At 40.1% G+C, this 21,649-nt stretch overlaps 1 protein-coding gene across 1 annotated transcript in view; it reads right to left on the reverse strand.

The window, feature by feature from the left end:
• Window positions 1-9,992: 9,992 nt before the first annotated feature.
• The window catches only part of LOC102432079 (gamma-aminobutyric acid receptor subunit beta-1), a gene marked incomplete at its 3' end in the record, with an annotated part of 263,385 nt that continues 251,728 nt past the window's right edge, over window positions 9,993-21,649 (reverse strand). The window contains exon 5 of the mRNA XM_006088450.3: window positions 9,993-10,075. Within this exon, the coding sequence (XP_006088512.2) occupies window positions 9,993-10,075 (83 nt within the window). The remainder of the gene's footprint in view (window positions 10,076-21,649) is intronic.

Here is a 21,649-nt window from a genome sequence, read left to right on the forward strand (position 1 = left end):
AGAAGATTCAATGGGAAATCCTTGTTAAGTGTCTGGTCCATCCTATATAATAAAAGCCTAATATGCTAAGTGTCTGGTCGACCTGTCGGCAGTTCAACCAATCAAAGCTTAATATGCTAATGATATGCTAAGGCTGCTCAACTGCTCACTATGATGTGCACTGACCACCAGGGGGCAGTCAACCAGTCGATCAGTCACTATGACATGCACTGATCACCAGGGCGTAGACGTTCCGACCGGTAGGTTAGCTTGCTGCTGGGGTCTGGCCGATAGGGACTGAGCAAGATGGGCTGGACACACCCTGGAACCCTCCGGCAGTCCCTCCTGTGGTCCCTCCCCAGCCCCGATCCCGCAGGCCAAGCCGAGGGACCCTACTGGTGCACGAATTTGTGCACTGGGCCTCTATATAATAAAAGCCTAAGCAACCGTTATGGCAGAACGACCAGAACAACCAGTTGCTATGATGTGCACTGACCACCAGGGGGAAGACGCTCAACTGACCACAGGGAGAGCGCTGCTCAGCCAGAAGCTGGGCTCACAGCTGGCGAGCACAGCAGTGGTGGTGGCAGCCTCTCCTGCCTCTGTAGCAGTGCTAAGGAGCAGCGAACTGAGTGGTAAGGAGCAGTGAACAGACGGGCGGTAAGGAGCGAGGGGTCCCAGACTGTGAGGGCACAGGCTGGGCTGAGGGACTCCCCCCTGCCCCCAGTGCATGGATTTTGTGCACCGGGCCTCTAGTAATATATAATCAATAAATATTAGCTGTCATTATTATCAAGTTTTGACCCCCAGTGAACCAAAGCCCTCAGTTTAACAAGAGTGTCTGTTCTTGAAGATTAAAATTCCAATTATAAAATGTCTCTTTATATGTTTGGTTAATATTAAAACCTTTATGTAAAGCAATAGCTTTGTTTTGACTTCCTCTTAAGAAGTTAGCAGCAAAATGGCCATTCATCAGAGCACCATGGAGAGAAGAAATTTTCAGAAATCCAAATCTGTAAATCTGAGATATCCTCATCAATCTACATAGCCACTTACCCAGGCATGGAAAACAAACTTAAACTGTAATAGGGCTGAAGTGAACAGCTATGAGGCTAACTTTATAGTCAAGTTGATTGCAAAACTAATTTTCATAAAAGGAACTCCATTCCTTCACTGGCTTTTATTTTGTAACTTAAAAAGATCAGAGACTTTTCAGAAAGAGTGTTTTTTCACAGTTTCAAAGAAGCAGTCTAGAAAAAGGAATACATTAATTCAAAAAATATTCCCTCCTTCCTTACACCCACTCCTCTGCTCATCAAAAAAGCTACAGGCTCTAAAATTCATTAACATTTCTATAAACATAAGTGTGAAATACTCATTTTCATTAAGTAGTCTACTGAATATGGCAAAATCAAATTTATCTAAGGAGATATCCAATGCTGCTAATTTCCTTGACAATGGGGACATAAAGCAAGGAAAGCCATGAATCATTCATGAAGTTCAATTTACTTCTGTTATTTTTGGTGTTTAGCATCCATGAATAGAAAGTGTGCGGTATGTTGTAGATGCTATTTTTAAATTACTTCAGATCAGAATTAATGATTTGGCAGGCAGCAATAAAGTAAGAATGATTCAAAGGCTTTGCTGGTAATTGTCCTATATTTCATATTTTTCTTGTGAGTATTTATATGTTCATGTATTCATAACATTTTTGCTATATTCTAATATCCTTTATAAATCAGGATTACTTTAGAACCATTATTTTAGGCAAGCACATAAAGTAACTAACTGGCAATGCAACTAAATTGAATAAACTCCCAGAGTTTTAGATTTTAGGGCTGAAAGAGATCTTTAAGGTTATATAATTAACTGGCATCTCAATGAGGAATGTCTTCTACATTAATGCTGGTAGGTGGCCATTTCCAATTAGTTGAAGTGTCTCTGATAAGGGAAGTCTTTCTTAAAAAGGGACTGATTTCGTGAATGTGTACCTTGGTTCATTGGAAAGTATTTTTCTTAAATTCAACATCTACCTTCCTGTAACTTCTGCCCACCTGTCCGCCCAGCTGCTGTTGTGACACCAGCACTTAGCATACAGAGAACATGTAGTTAACAGGTGAGAAATGCTAGTTGAACTGAAGTGAACTGAATGGGTTCAAATCTAGTATTGAGTGGGTTATTTTTATGTATCAATTTGAGTGAGGTACAAAGTGCCTCAATACTGGATCCAGCATTCTTCTTCCTGCTCCTGGGAGGGTGCTTTTGGAAGGGATTAGCCTTTAACTCAGTGGTTCTCAACCTTGGCTGCACATTAGAATCACCTGGGAATCTTTTTAAAATCCCGATTTCTGGGCCTCATCCCGGAGGCCGGAGGTTCAGAAATCAGGATTTTAAAAAGATTCCCAGGTGATTCTAATGTGCAGCCAAGGTTGAGAACCACTGCTTTAACTAATAAGATAGTAGACTGAGTAAAGTAGATTGCCCTCCCTAATGTGGGCAGGCCTCATCCAATTAGTTGAAGGCTTGAATAAAACAAAAAGACTGACCTTCAGAGTAAGAGAGAATTCCTCCTGTCTGCCTTTCTTTGAACTGGGACAATCAGCTTTTTCCTGCTTCAGACTCAAATAGAAACATGGGTCCTTCCTAGGTCTCAAGCACGCTGGCCTTTGAACTGGACGTACACTGTCAGTGCTCTAGTTTGCCAACTTACTGTGCAGATTTGGGACTTATCAGTCTCTATAATCACATAAGCAATTTCTTTATAAAATTACCCTATATAATAAAAGCCTAATATGCTAAGTGTCCAGTCATCTGGTAGTTCATTCAACCAATCAAAGCGTAATATGCTAATGATATGCTAAGGCCGCTCAACTGCTCGCTATGATGTGCACTGACCACCAGGGGCAGATGCTCCAACTGGTAGGTTAACTTGCTGCTGGGGTCTGGCCAATTGGGACTGAGAGAGACGGGCCAGACACGCCCTGCAGCCCTCCCCCTGTCCCTCCCAGGCTGGCCAACCTCCCACGTCCCTCCCCGGCCCCGATTCTGCACCGGTGGGGTCCCTCTGCCTGCCTGTGCCCTCTTGCAGTCGGGACCCCTCGGGGGATGTTGGAGAGCTGGTTTCAGCCCAATCCTGCAGGCCAAGCCGAGGGACCCCACTGGTGCACAAATTTGTGCACCGGGCCTCAAGTATATATATAATTATATATATACCTCCATCCATCCTACTGGTTATGTTTCTCTGGAGAATCCTAATACACTGGTCAACACCAAACCCAAGATTTTTCTTTTATGTGCTAGCATTTAAAGCATTCAGCAATGGCTATTATTCCTCCATAAATTTCCCCCCAAGATAGCTTGGTATCCTCCTCTAAAGGAAATTACTTTAATTCAGCATTAAGAACTGGACACAGTTCTCCACATGTGGCTTTATAAGGGCAGACTTTTGTAAAACTACTCCTGTCTCATATGTGGACATTACACTTATTTTGATCTTATTTCCAAGTGTTGATGTAACACATTATATAAATAGAACTCAGCATTTCAACTGCAAAAATCACATTTTCACAGGAAATTTTCCATAGTTAAGTTATGCCATTGTATTTAGGTAGACACATTTTTCTTATTTCTACTATTTTTGTGAACATGAAAACATTGAAATCAACACAATGACAATATTCTGAGACTAAAAGATAGAGTGGATGATTCACTAAATTGGACACATTAAGACAATGCCTAAGTTAAAAGTTTCCAAACCATTTTTTTAAAAACAAGATACAAATATAAAAATAATCAGGTATCACTAAATGTTACCTTTGTTTGATAAATTGGTTGTGGTTCAGGTAGGAGGGATATAGACAGCCAATGGCTCAAATGAAACAAAAATTAGTGTGATGAAGGCCTGGGGTGGGGGCAGGAGCAGGGCAGAGTGGGTCGATGGGGAGGGGGAGGGAGAAAAGGGGACATCTGTAATACTTTCAACAATAAAGATATGTTTTTTAAAAATGAAACAAAAAAATCATAGGGATTTATCACATTTGCCAGCACACTGAAATTCCTAAATGTTTCCATATCTGGCTCTTGGTTGACACATTTATAATCTTAAATTTTGAGATAATCTTAAAGCACAAATATAAAATTGTACAAATGAAAGAATATTTTATGGCAAGTAAAAGAACCCATGCCTTAAATATAGCCTGACCTTTCATGTCTGAGAAAATGAAGACCAGACTTCTATCTTCTAAAATTTAAAAGACTTGAGGAGTTTGGAGCTAAGAAATTTAGCATAAATTCACTCCAAAAATATTCATTATTAAGTACTACCCTAAGTTGTAATTATTCTTGTGAACAAAGTAACGATCCCTTTTTTCCATGGGTTTTATTATAACCCACAGAAGGAAGAAAAAATAAACACACAAGCATATAAATGCTATTAAATGCTACATGGGAAACTAACAGAATTTGGAGATAATATCTCGGGTTCGTAATTTAGATTGGATTCTCAGGAAAGCCTCTTATTGGAGGTGTCATCTTAGGGGAGAACTGAAGGATGAGACGAGAAAAGGCAAAACAACCATGATGGATAAAAGCAACTCAGCCATTCATTCTACCTTGCAGGTAGAAAGAGTGGTATTTGACAATAGATTGGAATGGAGGAGTATAAGGGAAATGTCAACAATTAGTCCAAGGATTCTGGTTGGATACTGAGATTAAGGAGACTGGGAGTAAAACTCATTTGGGAGGGAAAAATGATAGTTAACTTTTGAGAAAATTAAGATGCCTTTGAAACATAAAAATAGACATGCCAAGAAGAATGCTATGTACATTGTCTGAGGCTTAGAAGATAACTGAGCTGGAGATATATATTTGGGGACTACTGGAATAAAGATGATATATAAAGAGAGGTGACCTTTCTGAGAAGAGTATCAGCGGGGGTGAGAGATGGGTAGACTGGTTCCAAAATACAGTGGGCTGAGAGGAAGTTGAGGCATTGGACAACAGATATAGACCATTATTTCAGGTAGCTTGAAGAAAAGGAGAGTAATTACAGAAAGCTTAAGGGGAGTTGTAGGGGGAACAGTAGAAGTGTTTGATAATGAGAAGAGTTTAAACTTGTTTTTAGGCTTTGAATAAAGGGCTAGCCAGAGGGTGAGATTGAGGATTAAAGTGATCAGGGGTGGAGTGTGTGTGAACTTGAAAAAAAAAATCAATTCTCAGAGGAGGAAGACAGATGGAATCCTGAGCACCGGGGCCAAGGTCAGGCTATAAAAGAAGTGGAGCACCTCCTCCTCTGAAATACGGAGGGCCAGCTTAGAATGGTGAAGACACCAGGAAGTGTAGAACAAGATGGGTGAGCCTGCTGAGAGATTTCAGGCCTGAGATGGCTGCTACTGCTTTGGGTATAAGTGACAAGTGACATGATCTTCTTGTACTGAGAGGATGAGATTCGGGTCAATATCTTCCTCCATTGTTGCTGCAGAGAATTGGAAAAGGCACCTGAATCCTCCATGATGGTTATCCCAAGTCCTTCTATATCTACATGCAGCTCATGGCTATCAAACCTTCACATGACAGCTTTATTGATTTCAAATTCCAAATCCTCTTAGTACTAAATTTCTTGATCAATTTTTCTATGTGCCATTAACTGTTTTTATAGCATCCCAGGGCTAGAAAGCTATTGATCTGCTCCAAGTTCAACTAAAATTTCAATTTAACAAGGCTTTATAACCTTTCCAATTTTACTGGATTAGATGACATTTAAAAAAAGCAAAACATCTTTAGTTTTTCTCAAAAGACCTAACCAAGCAAAACATTGCCCCATCCTTGGGATTGTGATGGAAGAGAATACAAACTAGTGCATTTTGTAAGGTAGGTAATGTTTCTACTCTATTGTTCGCAAAAGTATAATCGGTTCAACTTTACTTTGGCGGCATGTCTACTTTATCATTCTTATTTCCCAACATACACGACAGCCTCTCATTTGTAATCACTTTAAAGTTCAGTTACAGGCTTCATAAATTCAGGGAGAGCTATTTTAGCAAATAATGCAACACATGTTTCTTCATGAAGAGTTAAAAAAGATGAATACCAGATTCTGTATTTATTAGTACTTAACAACATATTGATTATGTACTTAGGCAGGGAACAAGCAAAGCTCATTTGAACTCCATAGTATTGCCATATGATACTTTGATGCTTGGAATTATTCCTTTTAATACTTAAGATCTCTTTACATTGATTTATCTATTGTTAAGAAGGTATACATTTTAACTAAAATATTAAAGCTAAACAATGTTGTCATTTGAGGCCTTTACGCTTTTTGCTTTTCTTTTTTTTTTTTTTTAGGTTACCATGAATGGAATCAAGGACTATCTGGCTTCCGGCATCCACAGACTACCCTCTCTGCAGTTGCAATCATTTGACCTTTGACCTGAAAGCCAGTTCTGCCTCAGCTTCTGGGCTCTATTTTAACCTGTATTAGGGATAATTTTAGGAAATATAGACCAATCTTTGGTTGACTCAGCATCCTCACCCTAGCTGCAAGTGGCTCCAATAGGTGCTGTATTTCCAACTATTGATGTTCTGCTCCCTTGCTCACCTGTTGATTGCAGGATTTTATGACAGTAAGATTACCTGGGTTTGAAGCCCCACTTCACCACTATCCTTGGCCAGTGTAAGTTATTTCACTTCTCTGAGCCTCAGATACATTATCTCTCAAAAGTTGGTAGAAATATTTATGTTACGGAGCTGTTATATTAATGCCTAGCTTTGGTCTGGCAAGTACAAGGCAGTTCTGTGATTTTTTTCACCCTTTCTCCCAAATTCCTGCTGTTATAAACTCCTCATTACACAGATTCTTACAGACTCGAGTCTCTGCTTTGCTTTAGGTAAATATCTGTAGGGACTGGAGTTCTGTGACCTGCTGTTGGGTCACTTGAATGATGGCCACCATCTGCCTGCAATTCTACCTATTAGCTGACTTGAGGGGTCCAGTTACCTGCTTCATCCATCTGTCCAGACAGCTGATGGCATATTACTGAATTTCCTCAATGACTCCATATGCCTGGGTCACCACCTATTGCCTGACACCATATTTTATAATTATTTTGGAGAATCTGGCTGTTGGTGCTTCCCCATCCCTGCCACATGAAACTTATGTTTTATTTCTGCCTCATTTATAGTTTTGTTTTGGTCATTATATGATATAATAAATGGACTTCAAAGTCATCTATTTCCTAAATATGAATAAAGTTAATTGCATACTTAAAGAAAAGTATAACTTATAATAATATAAAAACTCAATATGTATTATAAAATAAAAATGCATTTTAGGAGACAATAAATCCTGATAATTTTAGCTTGATAATTTACAACACAGAATAAATTTAAGGACTTGTCAAACTCATTACTTCTTTAGGTTACTGATGTAAACCATAAGGTCTTTGAATTTTGAGAGGATGTCATATCCTACTGCTGTCCAGTGAAGTAAAGGTAAAAGATCACAATCCACGGAAGAGATGCCGAGGGTAAAAGGCAATCCATATGAAGCAACCCATGATGGCCTCTTTCCATGTCCGTTCCAGAAGCTAATGGTTTACTTGCTTAGCTCAAGTTCTGCCTTATTTATAAACTATTACTGGCCATTAAAAAATGATTGTGTTCATATTTCATTTCTACCTTTTGAATTTGGTTGTCATTTAAATCAAAAGTCATCACATCACATAGTAACACCTATCAACCAGCTTACTTATATAATGCATTTTAAAATTAGAATATTTCTTAAAGAATAGCTCATGAATTTTCTTGTTCATTCTAGTTTTAGTGGTAGTATATCACCATCTGTGTCTGAATCTATATCTATATCTACAAAAGTATATTTATCTATTTCTATGTTTGTGTTCAGTAAAAGTAGAAAATTAATGTAATCCTATTCTCCTATATAATAGAGGTAATATGCAAATTAATTCTCACACCGTCACAAGATGGCTGTGCCCACAGTGGAAGTGGGGTTCCCGTGACGAGTGATCAGCAGGGACCTGAGGCTGCGTGGCACCGGGCCGTGGTGGGGGACCTGAGGCTGCACCCCCCCACCCAGTGGGGCTTGATGGGGGACCCGAGGCTGGGACCCAGTCTGGCGCTGGGCCAGGGGACCTGAGGCTGTGCTCCCCCCCCGGCGGGGCTTGATGGGGGTGAGACCGGCTGGGTCTGCATCTCGCCCAATGGGGGTGGGGCCAGCTGGGTCTAGGTCTCGTGCGATTTTGAGGCATGCGCGGGTCGGCGGGGACTTGACTCTGGGTCCTGTGGCGCACCCCAGACTCTGACAGGAGGAAGATTTTCATTTTACTAATTTTCTTTCATCTCTGACATTTCTATTATAGAGAAAGGGCAAATAGCAATATTAAAATATTTCCTCTAATTAATTCCCTTTTAATGTGCACAAACTTTGTGCACTGGGCCACTAGTATACTAATAAAAGCCTAAAATGCTGTGTCCGGTCGTCCAGTCATCCGTTCAACCAATCAAAGCATAATATGCTAATGATATGCTAAGGCTGCCCAACTGCTCGCTATGACGTGCACTGAGCACCAGGGGGCAGATGCTCCGACCAGTAGGTTAGCTTGCTGATGGGGTCCAGCCAATTGAGACTGAGCAAGATGGGCTGGACATGCCCTGGAGCCCTCCCATGGTCCCTCCCTGACTGGCCAAACTCCTGCATCCCTCCCGGGCCCTGATCGTGCACAGGTGGGGTCTCTTGGCCTGGCCTGTGCCCTCTCACAATCCAGGACCCCTTGGAGGATGTCAGAGAGTCAGTTTCAGCCCGATCCTGCTCAACGCAGGGGGAGCGCTGCTCAGCCAGAAGTCAGGCTCACGGTTGGCGAGCGTAGCAGCAGTGGTAGGAGCCTCTCCTGCCTCTGTGGCAGCACTAAGGATGTCTGACAACTGACTTAGCCATCAGTCAAACATCCCTTGAGGACTCCTGGACTGTGAGAGGGCACAGGCTGGGCTGAGGAATCCCTGCCCCGCTACCCCCCCCCCCCCCCGAGTGCATGAATTTCGTGCACTGGGCCTCTAGTTTCTTAATAATCAGATAATTAGGAGTACAGTACTATATTTACTGGTATTCTTTAATAATACTATGAGGTCACTGAATTTTTCCCATTTTCTTTTACTATTTTGATGTTTAGATCTGGGAAGAATTTTAGATGATTTAAGTAAATATCTGTCTATTTCTCACATTATAGTAGGTGGCATTATAATGCTCTGAATTTACTACTACATCTTTCTGTGTCCTTTAAAACCAGGAAATGGCCTAGGCCTGGTATTCACAATAAATGGACTTAAATGCCTGCTTGTTGATAGCTATGAAACAAAGTCAATCAAACTAAGTCTCAGTGACTAAAATATTCATATGAAACAATGAAACAAAGTCAATCACATTAGTATCAGTGACTAAAATATTCAAATTGTTAAGAAAGCAATCAATGAAAACAGCCCAAGAAGACAAACCAAAATTAGTCACTAGACCTGAAACATAGCAAGTCTTTGACCCAATGCACGAGCATCATGAAGGTTTATTCTTCCTATGAAGAAAGACAAAAGCGCACAAGACCCTACCATAGTGTTTTTCTAAAATACAACAATTTACAACCCTCCAGGTGGAGACTATCAAATCAAAAACAATCTCTTAAAGCCTTTACATACTAAAATGTTTTTCCCCCTCTTGTTAATGCAGTTTGGGTGTTAGAACACCTTGGGAGAAACTCCAATCTGAGGAGATAGCATGAATTGTCCTGCTAAACTAAGTAGACTTTTCTCATGGTTCAAAAATGTAACCGCATTGAAATGAACTTGGAGACACCAATATAAGGAGAAATGTCACTAGAGTGGGAAACCCTTAAAAAGTTGGCATCATAGTATAGCTGAAAATATCCTAGCAATCATTCAGCACAAGGTGGAATTTAATTGAGTCAAGCACGCACCCCCCTTTCCATTCCCCTGTCCAAGTAACTCACAGCTTTCAATCTCCAGAGTGCAGTTTTGTTCATCCAGAGGATATCTTCGTAGATCCATCATACATGCAGCTGTGGTGGTGATTCTGTCAGGATGAGAGAGAGAAAGATAGCATCATAAGTACGATGGCCCTCAGTTTCAGGCTTCCCAGCCCCGGATCATGTTACCAATGGGCATAAAAATTTGGTGGTTAACATTTTTGAAGGCAGGCAGATTGAATTTGAGTCTTTCTTTGCTGCTAACTAGTCTTGTGAGCCTGGACTATTTAATTGAGCCCCGTGAGCCTCAGTCCCCTTATCCATCATAACACCTACTACATAGGATGAATGGCAGTGAGAATTAAAAGAGATGTGTGCTCCATAAATGCTGGTCATTATTATAGCTATTTTTATCCCATAGCATCCTGCCAATGTCTCTGCCAGTATCTTCAGCAAGTCCTGCCTATAAGTAGGTCATCTACAATATGCATCAAAGCCTACCTTCATCTCCTGCTACAACCTAATAATAAAACAACAAAACAACAACAACAAAACCTGTCCTCTATAACTTTCGGTGCCTAACACTACCCACTATTACAGAGATTTGTCAAATTCATCTCTGAGACCCTGGTCCACCTATACTCAATATAACCAGGAAAGAAACACTACCTTAGGATTGGTGTTCATACCACATAGTCACCAACTCCAGTTGAGCTTATGTTTTTATGCAAAACCCCAAACCCTGACTCTAGATATCTCACCTGGGTTTCCATTATCCCTCCATTTTCATTTGCCTGGGCTATGGAATCTGAGAGTAACTGAAATTCCTAGGCTATCCACTCTTACGAACATTGCATATTACTATGGAATTGAGAAAGCACTTTTCTTTGAAAAAATGGCATGGTCTTCTCTCACAAAGTAACGTGTGATTGTAATGTAAAGAATTCAAAATATTCAAATTTAATAATAGAAAGTTTCCTTGCTACTTTAATCTCCAGGAACCACAACATTGGAAATTTTCCATGAATATTCCTTGTGCAAATAGGAGTACGGCTATATCTTCTTAGAGGATAGCTTCTTAGACAGCTGCCTACCTGCTCTGAACCTTTCTTGTTTGCATTAACAATGCATCTTGGAATTGGTTTTATATCCGTAAATAATAAGCTGTCTTAAAAATTTTACTGCAATGTGTTCAGTTGTATGGAAATACCATACTTTATATTTCCAGTCATCTTTTGATGGACATTTACACTGTTTCCTGTCTTTTAATTTTACAAATGAAGATGCATTGAATATACTGGTACACCCTTCTATGTCTCACTACTATCTGTTGGCTATTTCTGGAAAGGGAATGGTTGGAAAAAGGTATATGCATTGTAAGTTTTGCCACATTGCCCTTGGTAGAGGTTGTGCCAATTTATGCTCTCACTAACAGAGTATCTAAATTTGACAAAGTACTCTTCATTCCTATGTTTTTTGAGGCTGCCAAGGTGACTTATTGTTTTGGTCATGTGTGTTAACCTAACAGGAACTTTCTTCTTAAAACACTGTTACAAAAGACCCTAATCCTTTCCAATTTCTCTCAGGCTTTCCTTATGAAAGATGAGAGTTCACAGGATGAGCATTGGGGCATTCCCTTTGAAGCCTTTCTTAGACAGGATGTTGGTCAATGTAATCAGATTTATTTGAGCAATAGGCAAAAGCAAAAAAAAAAAATCAGGTGCAATTTATAAAACATTTCTTCAAAGTGTTTTACAAAAATTTTAGAGACTAGTTATATTCCAGAATTTAGCACATGAAAGGATTTTATTAGATTCTTTCTTGACTCCTGCTCTCATAATTACATGCATTAATTTTTTTACTTAAAAATATATACTGCATATTTTTTGTTTTCTAAAATACAATTTCACAAGCCTGTTTTTATGGCCTGCAAGTATTTGAAAACACCCTTAACGAGACAACACAATACATATTTTTAAATGTTTTAAAAATTATCTATCTACCCTACTATAGTATTTGTTTAATAGCTTCTTATAAGTAAAAAGATTGTGAAAATTATCTATAAACTAGAAGCCCAGCACGAGAACTAGCATGGCCCCGCCCACCCGTGTGGCCTCACCTTGCTTGCAGCCCTGCACACCCTCGCTGGTCTTTGGTTGTTATGGCGTTAGGGTCATGGGCTTTTTATATATATATACATTACTAAAGTGTGGCAAGTCCTATGATCCTATGACTTAGCCAGTGGGTAATTTTTCCCCATAAGAGACATTTGGCAATATCTGTAGACATTTTTGATTGTCAGGCTGGTAGTGGAGGCCTGATACTTTCATCCAGTCGGTGGAGGCCAGGGATTCTGCCTAACATCCTGCAATGACCAGGAAAGCCTCCAACAGTAAAGAGTTATCTGTTTCAAAATGTCAGTAGTGCCAAGGTTGAGAAATTTGGCTTAATGGTGGTTTTCAAACCATTTCCTTTGAGGAAAACATTAATGAAACAAAATCTTAAATAGAAGCTCAATCTATAAAATAGAAATAAAATAAGTAAAAAGAGTATTTTGTTAATATAAAATTATCTTATAAGTTCAATGTTGTCATCTATTTTAATGACCACACAAATTTGGAAGCAGAAATTATAATTAGGGCCTTAAATCTACCTCAGCAGCAATATTTTTTTGTTGTATTTTATTAGTATAGTATTGAGAAAATCCTAATAATAGTGAAACATTTGTTTCTAAAAATCTTATATGACCAGTTATAGGCTACCTGAATTGGGTAAAAAAACCCATACCTGTGTGCCAAGTAACCACCTCTATGATCAATGACACCTTTCTACATGGTTCAGATACATTTATAGGTAGTTGATCTCTAGCAGGAGCTTAATGATGGATTAACAGTGGTTCTCAACCTTCTGGCCCTTTAAATACAGTTTCTCATGTTGTGACCCCCAACCATAAAATTATTTTCGTTGCTACTTCATAACTGTAATTTTGCTACTGTTATGAATCGTAATGTAAATATCTGATACGCAGGATGGTCTTAGGCGACCCTGTGAAAGGGTCGTTCGACCCCCAAGGGGGTAGTGACCCACAGGTTGAGAACCGCTGGATTAAAAGGAAGCCTTACTTGCTTCAAAGCAAAAATTCTCCATGCTCTGCATAAATCAACCTGGCTGCATAAATTTAATATTGAGGTGGTCTTGAATGCATTAAAATGTACATAGGACACTATATAGTGTACTTGTTTTTTATTATAGTTTTAAATAATTATTTCAACATAAAATTAGAATGAAATATTATCTGTGGGACTGTTAATGAGCTTTAGAGATACTTGAAAATAGCATTTGACTCCCACTGGTCGGCATATCTCACTTAATTGACCTCATTTTCAGACAGGTGTCATCTGGTTAATTAACCGCATCACATCAAAATCAGGCCATGCCTTGAAATCTTACGCGGAACCACTGATTCACACGTTGTGAAGCTCTGGAGTTTTCACAAAGCAATTTGAAAAGCTAACAAAGCCTTGTGTGTAAAATGAATAACTAATGTCTCATGTGCATGGATCCTACAGTTGCGATAATAAAAAAAACACTCAACTTTTGGAAAGCATAACTGAACTTACTATTGCTATCTTTATGATCAATCCATTCAGCAATCAATAGATAAAATAAATCTAATTGATATTATCTTGGGAAACCATACATCATACCAGAGACTTGTCCATGACTGGATATTTTTTCAGTTATGATATCCTGGACAAGTTAGTTTCTCTTGCCCCAGATCCTATTATGATACCAAGAAAAGCTGAGTAATCATAACTCAGAAAGGGAGGGAATCAAGGCAGCTCCAGAAAATTGAGCTGTAGGATGTGCCTGGCGACTTCCTCTGGAAATCTCTGACATTAGTGAAACAACTTCCTTCTTGGGATCTATTTGCTCCTAATACACAATTCCCCAGAGTATTTCCTTGGTTCACCTTGGATTAGGTGCCAACTCTCCCAAAATTATTTAGTACGAGCTGGAAGGAAAGTCACAGGTGTACAAATATGGTCACCAGGAACCCACCAGGGTCCTGAGAAGGGAGGGATCATGGAGACTTTGACAGGACCCCTATACATGCAGGTACTCAGAAATTGGTGTTGTGGCCTGTAGAAATTTATGCATTAAAACATTAACAGAGCATCAGTCTCTGCTAATTTAAGGGATTGCCATTTCTAGATTTTTTTAATGCTTATGGCTAAGTAAGCTGAATGAGGGAAAAAAAATGTTCAGAAAGAATTCCCAGGATCATTAACAAATGATCTGGGTGAGAAGCAACAGTGAACATCTCTAAGAATGAGTACTCCCTCCCTGTTTTTCCATTTGTTCACCTTGCTGAATGCAATTGCTCAGCAGTAGTTAGTTACCTCTGCAATTAATTAACACTTCCATATGGAAATGTGCTCACATTGTGGCAGAAGCAGCCTGATAATCTATATCTATGGAATCAAAGGTGCCAAAGATTAAAAAAAAAACAACATAAAAAAACAAAACAAAACAAAAAACAAACAAACAAACAAAAAACCAAAAACTGGATGGGTTGAGCATTTCAAGCTTAAAGTGTTTTTTGAAATTTTTTCATTCATTTTAAAATTATTATTATTGGCCAATAGCAAATGAAAGTAGCATAGAGTATTACCAGCTAAAGCAAAAACATTAATTCCTGTTTTTCTGAACATAGACTTCCCAGAGGTTCAGATTCATGACAGCATAACATCCATCTGTCTTCTTTCAAAGACATTTAGAATGGCTTACATTATAATCCAATTTATTGACATTTTGAAGGTTAGGTCAGAACACTATAATAGGCTGTTAGAAGCTATGGTCCTGTGATACTTGGGAGTGAATGGAAATCATATTGCTGTAGTATTCATTTATTAAGGTGTATTCTACATGGTCACTGACAGAAAAAGTCACTGTAATTACAAATCATGTATATTTGATGTCTAAGGGCAGTGTGACCCTCACTGCTGACACAACACAATCCAGGAAGACCTGGCCCGTGAGTAGCTCAAAATCTAAACACACACACACACGCACACACACACACACATGCAGCACTTTGAAAATACTAGTAAGAATGTGAACTTAAATAAAGGAACAAATTATGTACATATGGTTGGGATTTCAATTTTATAGGGATGAACTCCCATGTTTTAAACTTAATTTCTGTAGAACATAACTGTACCAACTTAATAGAATCTGTATTAAGAGACTATGAGAACAGAGAGGGGGAAAGCCTGAAAATGCTGAATTCTAATCACACTCCTAAGATTGGTGAAATTGATAGTGAGTCACAATTAGTCGCAATTATAAGGTCGATATCAGTATCACTGAGTAAAGTTTGTTTGAAGAATGGCTTCTTTGGCCTCAAGGCTACACCCTCAATCCAGGTGAAGTTTATCACCCCAAAAAACTGATGAGAAACTGATGAGCAAGCTTATCCTCAGTTATAACCATTGAGTACATGGATTATTTTTCCCCTTAGCTAACACTTACTGAGTGGTGAAAAGAATATGTATAATCTTCATAACTGGCATCAAATTTTATTTTTGGTAGGCTACCATGTTTAGGAAAATAGTTTGGTATTTGAAGGTGATATCCTGAGCATGTGAGAATAAACAAGTCATCTTTTCTGTCAAAGAACAGTTTAGATAGCCACCATTTTGGACTGCGTGACTTGGCAGCCACCATGTTGGCTGCATGACTTGCAGCTTCCCTGGGGGCCACCATCTTAAAACTTCCAAAATGGGGGGTTGAGTACATAGTCACAAAGGACCTGCCAAGGATGGCAAATAGAAATTCTAGGCCTAGGGAATATATTCCCCTGAAATAGTCCATTGGGGAGAATGCTGAGATTTAGGGGGGGTGGGGGGGGGCAGTTCCCGAATCAGGGACAGAAGACATTGCTCTGCTTTAGTGGTTCTTAATGCAGGGGATTCTGTGGTGTAAACTTTTAGTGTGTTGTGTGCACCTGTATAAGAGTTTTTCGGTTGATGTTTTATGTCTCTTTCTTGTTTGTTTAATTTGTTTAAAAATGGGCAAGTCCTGCTTTGGGGAAGCCCAGTTATGTGTGGTGAGGCTGAACACGTGACAGAGACTGCAGGAAAGTCCCAGCAGCTGCCAACAATTTTTTTCTTGGGGACTCTTCCTGCTCTCCCTCTTAGGGTGTTATCCACCAGAAACTCTTAGCTAGTGAGATTTCTGTCTGTGTATCTGTAATGTAATGTTGGCTTTCTATCTTTTAGGGGCTTTAGTTTGCTCTTCCTTGGTTTATGAATATAGGGAAGTAAGCTATGTAGGCTGGGTTGGGCAACAAGGTTAATGCTTCCATGATAATGGGAAGTTCTTGAATGAGGACTGACCACATTACAAGGGTGACTCCCACATCCCGGGGGCATACAACTCCCAGCCAGGTTTGTTTGAACGAAAAGGGTAATCATGGTTAACAGCATAATTAATATATCCCCATATATTATATGGTTATATAACCATAACTAGTCCCCATTGTTCTGTTTTTCCCCATAACACTGGGAGGAACAGATCTGTAGAATTTCCCTCTAGCAGTGAAGCAGGGGCACTCCTGTTCTTATGGAGAAAAATAAAATAGTACATTGAGTTTTCCCTCTTACAAAATTGGTCAAGAAAAAGCTTTAGGTAATAATTGGCTTTAAATTCTCAAAGTTGATGTAACTAAAATGAAGGATTTATGATAAAGCTTTTCAGTAATAATTATAAATATGTTAATAATAAAAGTCCAGTCACTCTCTGTTGAAGGAAGGGGCCAGTTGTCCTTCTCCCTGTAAAGGCAGAGAGGCCTAAAAGAGAAGAAGGGCAGACAGAGAAGGGGGATCCCTTGCCTCGCCTTCCCCTCCCTATGCGACCAGGGGACAATCTGAGGGAACATCCAAGATGGCGATTTACAATCCCAGCCTCCCCCTCAGGAGGAGGGCTGTCCTGATAAGGCTCCAACCGGCCCTGAGGCCTCTGTGCCACCAGGAAACAGCTTTTCTAGGTTGTGAAAGGAGTTGGAGCAGTGTTAAAAAAAAAGAGTTAAAACCTCTGCTGGAAGACCACGTGGCTCAGTTGACCAGCTAGTTGCATTTTTGGGCCTACAAGTGTATACATAGACCTGAGTCAATGTCTATCTTGGGAATACTATTCTCGGGAAAAGAAGGGGGAGTGATTTGAAGGTCGGGTATGGCCATCTGGGAAAGGGAGCATATGGGTCACAGAAAAAAAGGAAGGGGCCCTCACTGAGCCTTTAGATCCCAAGGCCACATTCTCACCCCCTTCCCAAAGAACATTTCTTTACTTAACAGTCCGGCTACTATCAGAGGCTGAACTCATCACCCAAACCTTAGCATGTTATCACTAAGGAAAAATGTGGCCGTTTTGAATCCAAGCAGATAGAGGTCTGGGAACAGGCTATGGGACCTGCTCCCTTCTCTCTCCACCCCTTTCTCCAGCCTCATATGCCTATACATAATTTTCCAAAGTCTTTGATAACTTAAAGGTTTTCGAGCATTGCTGGGTTAAATGATAAACATCTAAATATTTTGAAGTAACAGGATATTGAAACATTAATTAATTTGAATTTGCCTCTTAGGGAAAATACTGGTATAGAGGATGGATTTGAATCTATTAATGAATAAGTCTTATATTTTATTTGAAATATCTCTTAAAATGTGAATGTATTGCTAATCTGAGGCATATTAATTACTTATATGCCACCTAAAAATTAAGGTTTCTAAGGGTTAAGAATTCTAAAATTATGAAAAGAAATTATGGTTTTGGTATAATAGAGAAAGCATGAGACATGAAAATACACTTTGAAGAAGAAAGAAAGTGGTTTCTAAAGCTGATTAGTTCTGAAAGTTATAAGGTTTCTAAAGAAAGATTTCTGAAAGGTATAGAATATTTGTAAAAAAAAATGTTTAAAAGAAATTGAATAAACGACACAGGCTTATAAGCCAAAATAAACAGAATAGGGAAATTGAAATAATTAAACAGCAATTTGGAGCCATCTAATAAACCCTATCTTCCCTAACCAAGGACACTTATGAGTGAATGATTTGCATTTTGCCTCCCTAAACAGAAAGTAAATAGCTTTTATCAATGTACTCAGGGAGACTGATAGCAGAAATCCAATTAGTGTTATTTGCTGACCACACCCAAGGACAAATGAAGTTAGAAAATAAACCTTATTTTGGTTAGTCCTTTTCTGAAGCAAAAGTTCTATAAATCGTTATATATTAATCAGGTATTAAAAAAAAGTAATCTTAGTTGTGGGAACTAAAGTTTTACTAGCTTATGTTTGTGTTTAATACCCTCTTGTCACTTTGAATACTATGTAATCTTTTGGTAGAATGGGTTTGACAACCTTCCTAGGGTTTAAATTTTAAGAAAAATTTTTTGTTTTTGTTTTTTACCTAGAGTTGACTGTAGGTGATTCCAATAGGCTCTGGAATGCCTCAAGATCTTCCTACAATGGAAACTAGGGAGCAAATTTCTTAAGAACTATGTACTGGGTATCTCTTCTACTTTAATCTCTCTCGGGTTAGAAGGCCTCCTGACCCAAGGCCCTCTTGAGTTTCCGGTTCATCGCCATCAACCAGGAGACCAAGTTTGTTCTAATCAAGACTTGGAGGGGAAGCAAGTTGGAACCCTCCTGGGAAGGACCCTACCTTGTCTTGCTTACCACAGAGACTGCTGTTTGCACTGCACAGTGGGGTTGGACCCATCACACACGGGTTAAGGGCAGACACACCTCAACTTGAACAGCCATACCACGACATATCCCCTTGAAACTGATGCTAAAAACTGTGAGCTGTCTTAATCACCATCATGTGCTGAGTTCTATTTGCTTTAGAGATCTGGCAAATTGCAGGGGCTTACAATGTGGGCTGCAGAAAGGTATACAATCTGGATCATGCTTACCCAGTTAAGTTATTGGTTATAGGTAACTTGAATGACTTGGATATTTCAGCTTTTAGGTCAAAAGATTGGCTAGGACTAGATTTAGGAATAGAAGTCACAGGACAAGATCCCCTAGGCACTGCCACCACCATGCAAATAGAAGTAGGATATAAGGGAATGAATGCCTGGGTTGAATGGATTAAATATTCTGTATGCACCCTAAATAAAAGCGACGTTACACTTGTGTGGCAGGAAGGTTAGAGGCCCAAGTGGTCCCATTTCTGTTCGGATGGACCTCAGACAGTAATGGGATGGAATATGTGCTTGCCTTGTACCAGGAGGAAACCGCCTGGGGAAACACCTCCTGTAAGACTCTTGCCCTGTTGTTCCCATTCAACAGAGGTAAAGAGCAAGGACCCCCCAAAATGATCCAGCCCCTGTCCTCGCACATAAACTATACCTCCTGCTTCTCAAGAGGGGAGGGGAAGGTAACAGTACTTGGAGTTTATGAGAAATTTATCCGGATATATAAATGGCCAAGTATCCTCAGAAGCCCATCCTGCTGCACTGTCGATACCCCGTGCTGATGTCTGGTGGTGTTATGGAGAACCCTGACTTGGGCCTTGTCCATCAGATGGAGCGGAACTTGTGCTCTGATACAATTGGCTATCCCTTTCACTTTGGCATACGTAAACCTTTTTCAATGGACAGACTAGGAAGAGGAGAGAGAGTCCAGAGGGCTCCTTTGATCCCCATATATACATAGGTTCCATTGGAGTTCCAGGAGGAATGCCGAAGGAGTTTAAGGCTAGAAATCAGATTGCTGCAGGATTTGAGTGTGTTCTGTTCTGGTGGCCCACTGTAAACAAGAATGTGGTTAGATTAATTATCTTTACTAGTAGAGGCCTAGTACATGAAATTCATGCATTTGGCGGGTGGTCCCTCAGCCCAGACTGCACTCTCTTACAGTCTGGGAGCCCTCGGGGGATGTCTGACTGATGGCTTAGGCCCACTGTCCGTGGGGAGCGGACCTAAGCCGTCAGTTGGACATCCTTAGTGCTGCCGTGGAGGCGGGAGAGGCTCCTGCCACCACCGCTGCGCTCGCCAGCCATGAACCCAGCTCAGGGCTTCTGGCTGAGCGGCACTCCCCCATGGGAGTGCACTGACCACCAAGGGGCAGCTCCTGCTTTGAGTGTCTGCCCCCTGGTGGTCAGTGTGTGTCATAGTGACTGGTTGTTACATCGTTCAGTCAATTTGCATATCAGCCTTTTATTATATAGCAGTGGTTCTCAATCTGTGGGTCGCGACCCCTTTGGGGGTCGAACGACCCTTTCACAGGGGTCGCCTAAATACATCCTGCATATCAGATATTTACATTACGATTCATAACAGTAGCAAAATTACAGTTATGAAGTAGCAACAAAAATAATTTTATGGTTGGGGGTCACCACAACATGAGGAACTGTATTAAAGGGTCGCGACATTAGGCAGGTTGAGAACCACTGTTATATAGGATAACAAGCAAAGGCTTGTTAACTATACTCGAGATGCAGTTAAAGGATAGCTGAATAATTAGATGCCACCAGCAGGATGACCTGGGAGAATAGGTTGGCCTTGAATATGATTCTGGCAGAAAAAGAAGAAATATGTGTAATGTTGGGGGTCAGTACTGTACATTCATCCCTGACAACACAGCCAGATGGACCATCACTGAGGCCCTGCAGGCATTGGCAGCTTTAGCTAATGAGTGAGCTGGAGCCTGGGATTGAGGACCCTTTCTCTGATTCACTAGACAATGGTTTGAAAGTGGAAGGTGGCATCCATGTTCACCCCTTTGATTAGGAGTTACAGTGATGGGATGTTACATCATCCCATGTATTATCCAAAGGTTAACTGAAACCATATTGACCAAACAGCAAATTAGTCTTCTCCTAGACACTGCGAGCATGAAAGTCAATGAATGTCAGCTGAGTTTGAAGAAAAGAGTTTAAATAAAGAAAAGGGGGGAATTGTGAGAATAAACAAGCCATCTTTTCTGTCAAAGAACAGTTTAGACAGCGCCATGTTGGCTGCATGACTTACAGCTCCCTTGGGGGCCACCATCTTGAAACAGCAAAGGCCAATCCTCCCTTTGAATTAGCCAATTACGAAAGACTGTGTGCCTGAGCTCCAATCAAGAGTGAGGGACAGGTCACGTGCATCAGGATTGAAAAGCCAAGCAGACCGCCTGCTCAGTGTGCGTGTGCTCCCAGAGCATGTGTGTGCGAACACAAGGTAATGGTATTTGCCTTGCTGCCTGGCTCCCGAGTATGTTTTGTGTTCTACCAGGACCCCTGAATTGCAGGGCTCGCCTTATTTCTTACAAGCATGAGACAGGAATGGTGAGAAAACAAAAGGAAATAAACTGCTCTGTAAGATTTAAGAGGAATTTAGATACGGGAAGCAAAATGATGGAGTAGCAAGAAAATTTTAAGAACAGTCATATTGAATAGTCAATTTTAAGATTTTTGCATTGCAATGATAATAAATTTTTCTCTCTTTACCTAAGCAAGCCTGCCCCCCCACCCCCAAACAGAAAAAATCCTTATGTAAATGTTTTATTTTTATTCTTGGAAAGGGGCTGCATTCCATATCTTGGCAGCATTCATGGAACAGTATTTTATAAATTGAACCAATTCAGCAAAAACTCAGTTCTGAAACCAATTCAGAGCTTCAAAGTCAGAGAT

The sequence above is a fragment of the Myotis lucifugus genome, unplaced genomic scaffold, assembly GCF_000147115.1.
Source record: "Myotis lucifugus unplaced genomic scaffold, Myoluc2.0 scaffold_48, whole genome shotgun sequence".
Lineage (NCBI taxonomy): Eukaryota > Metazoa > Chordata > Mammalia > Chiroptera > Vespertilionidae > Myotis > Myotis lucifugus.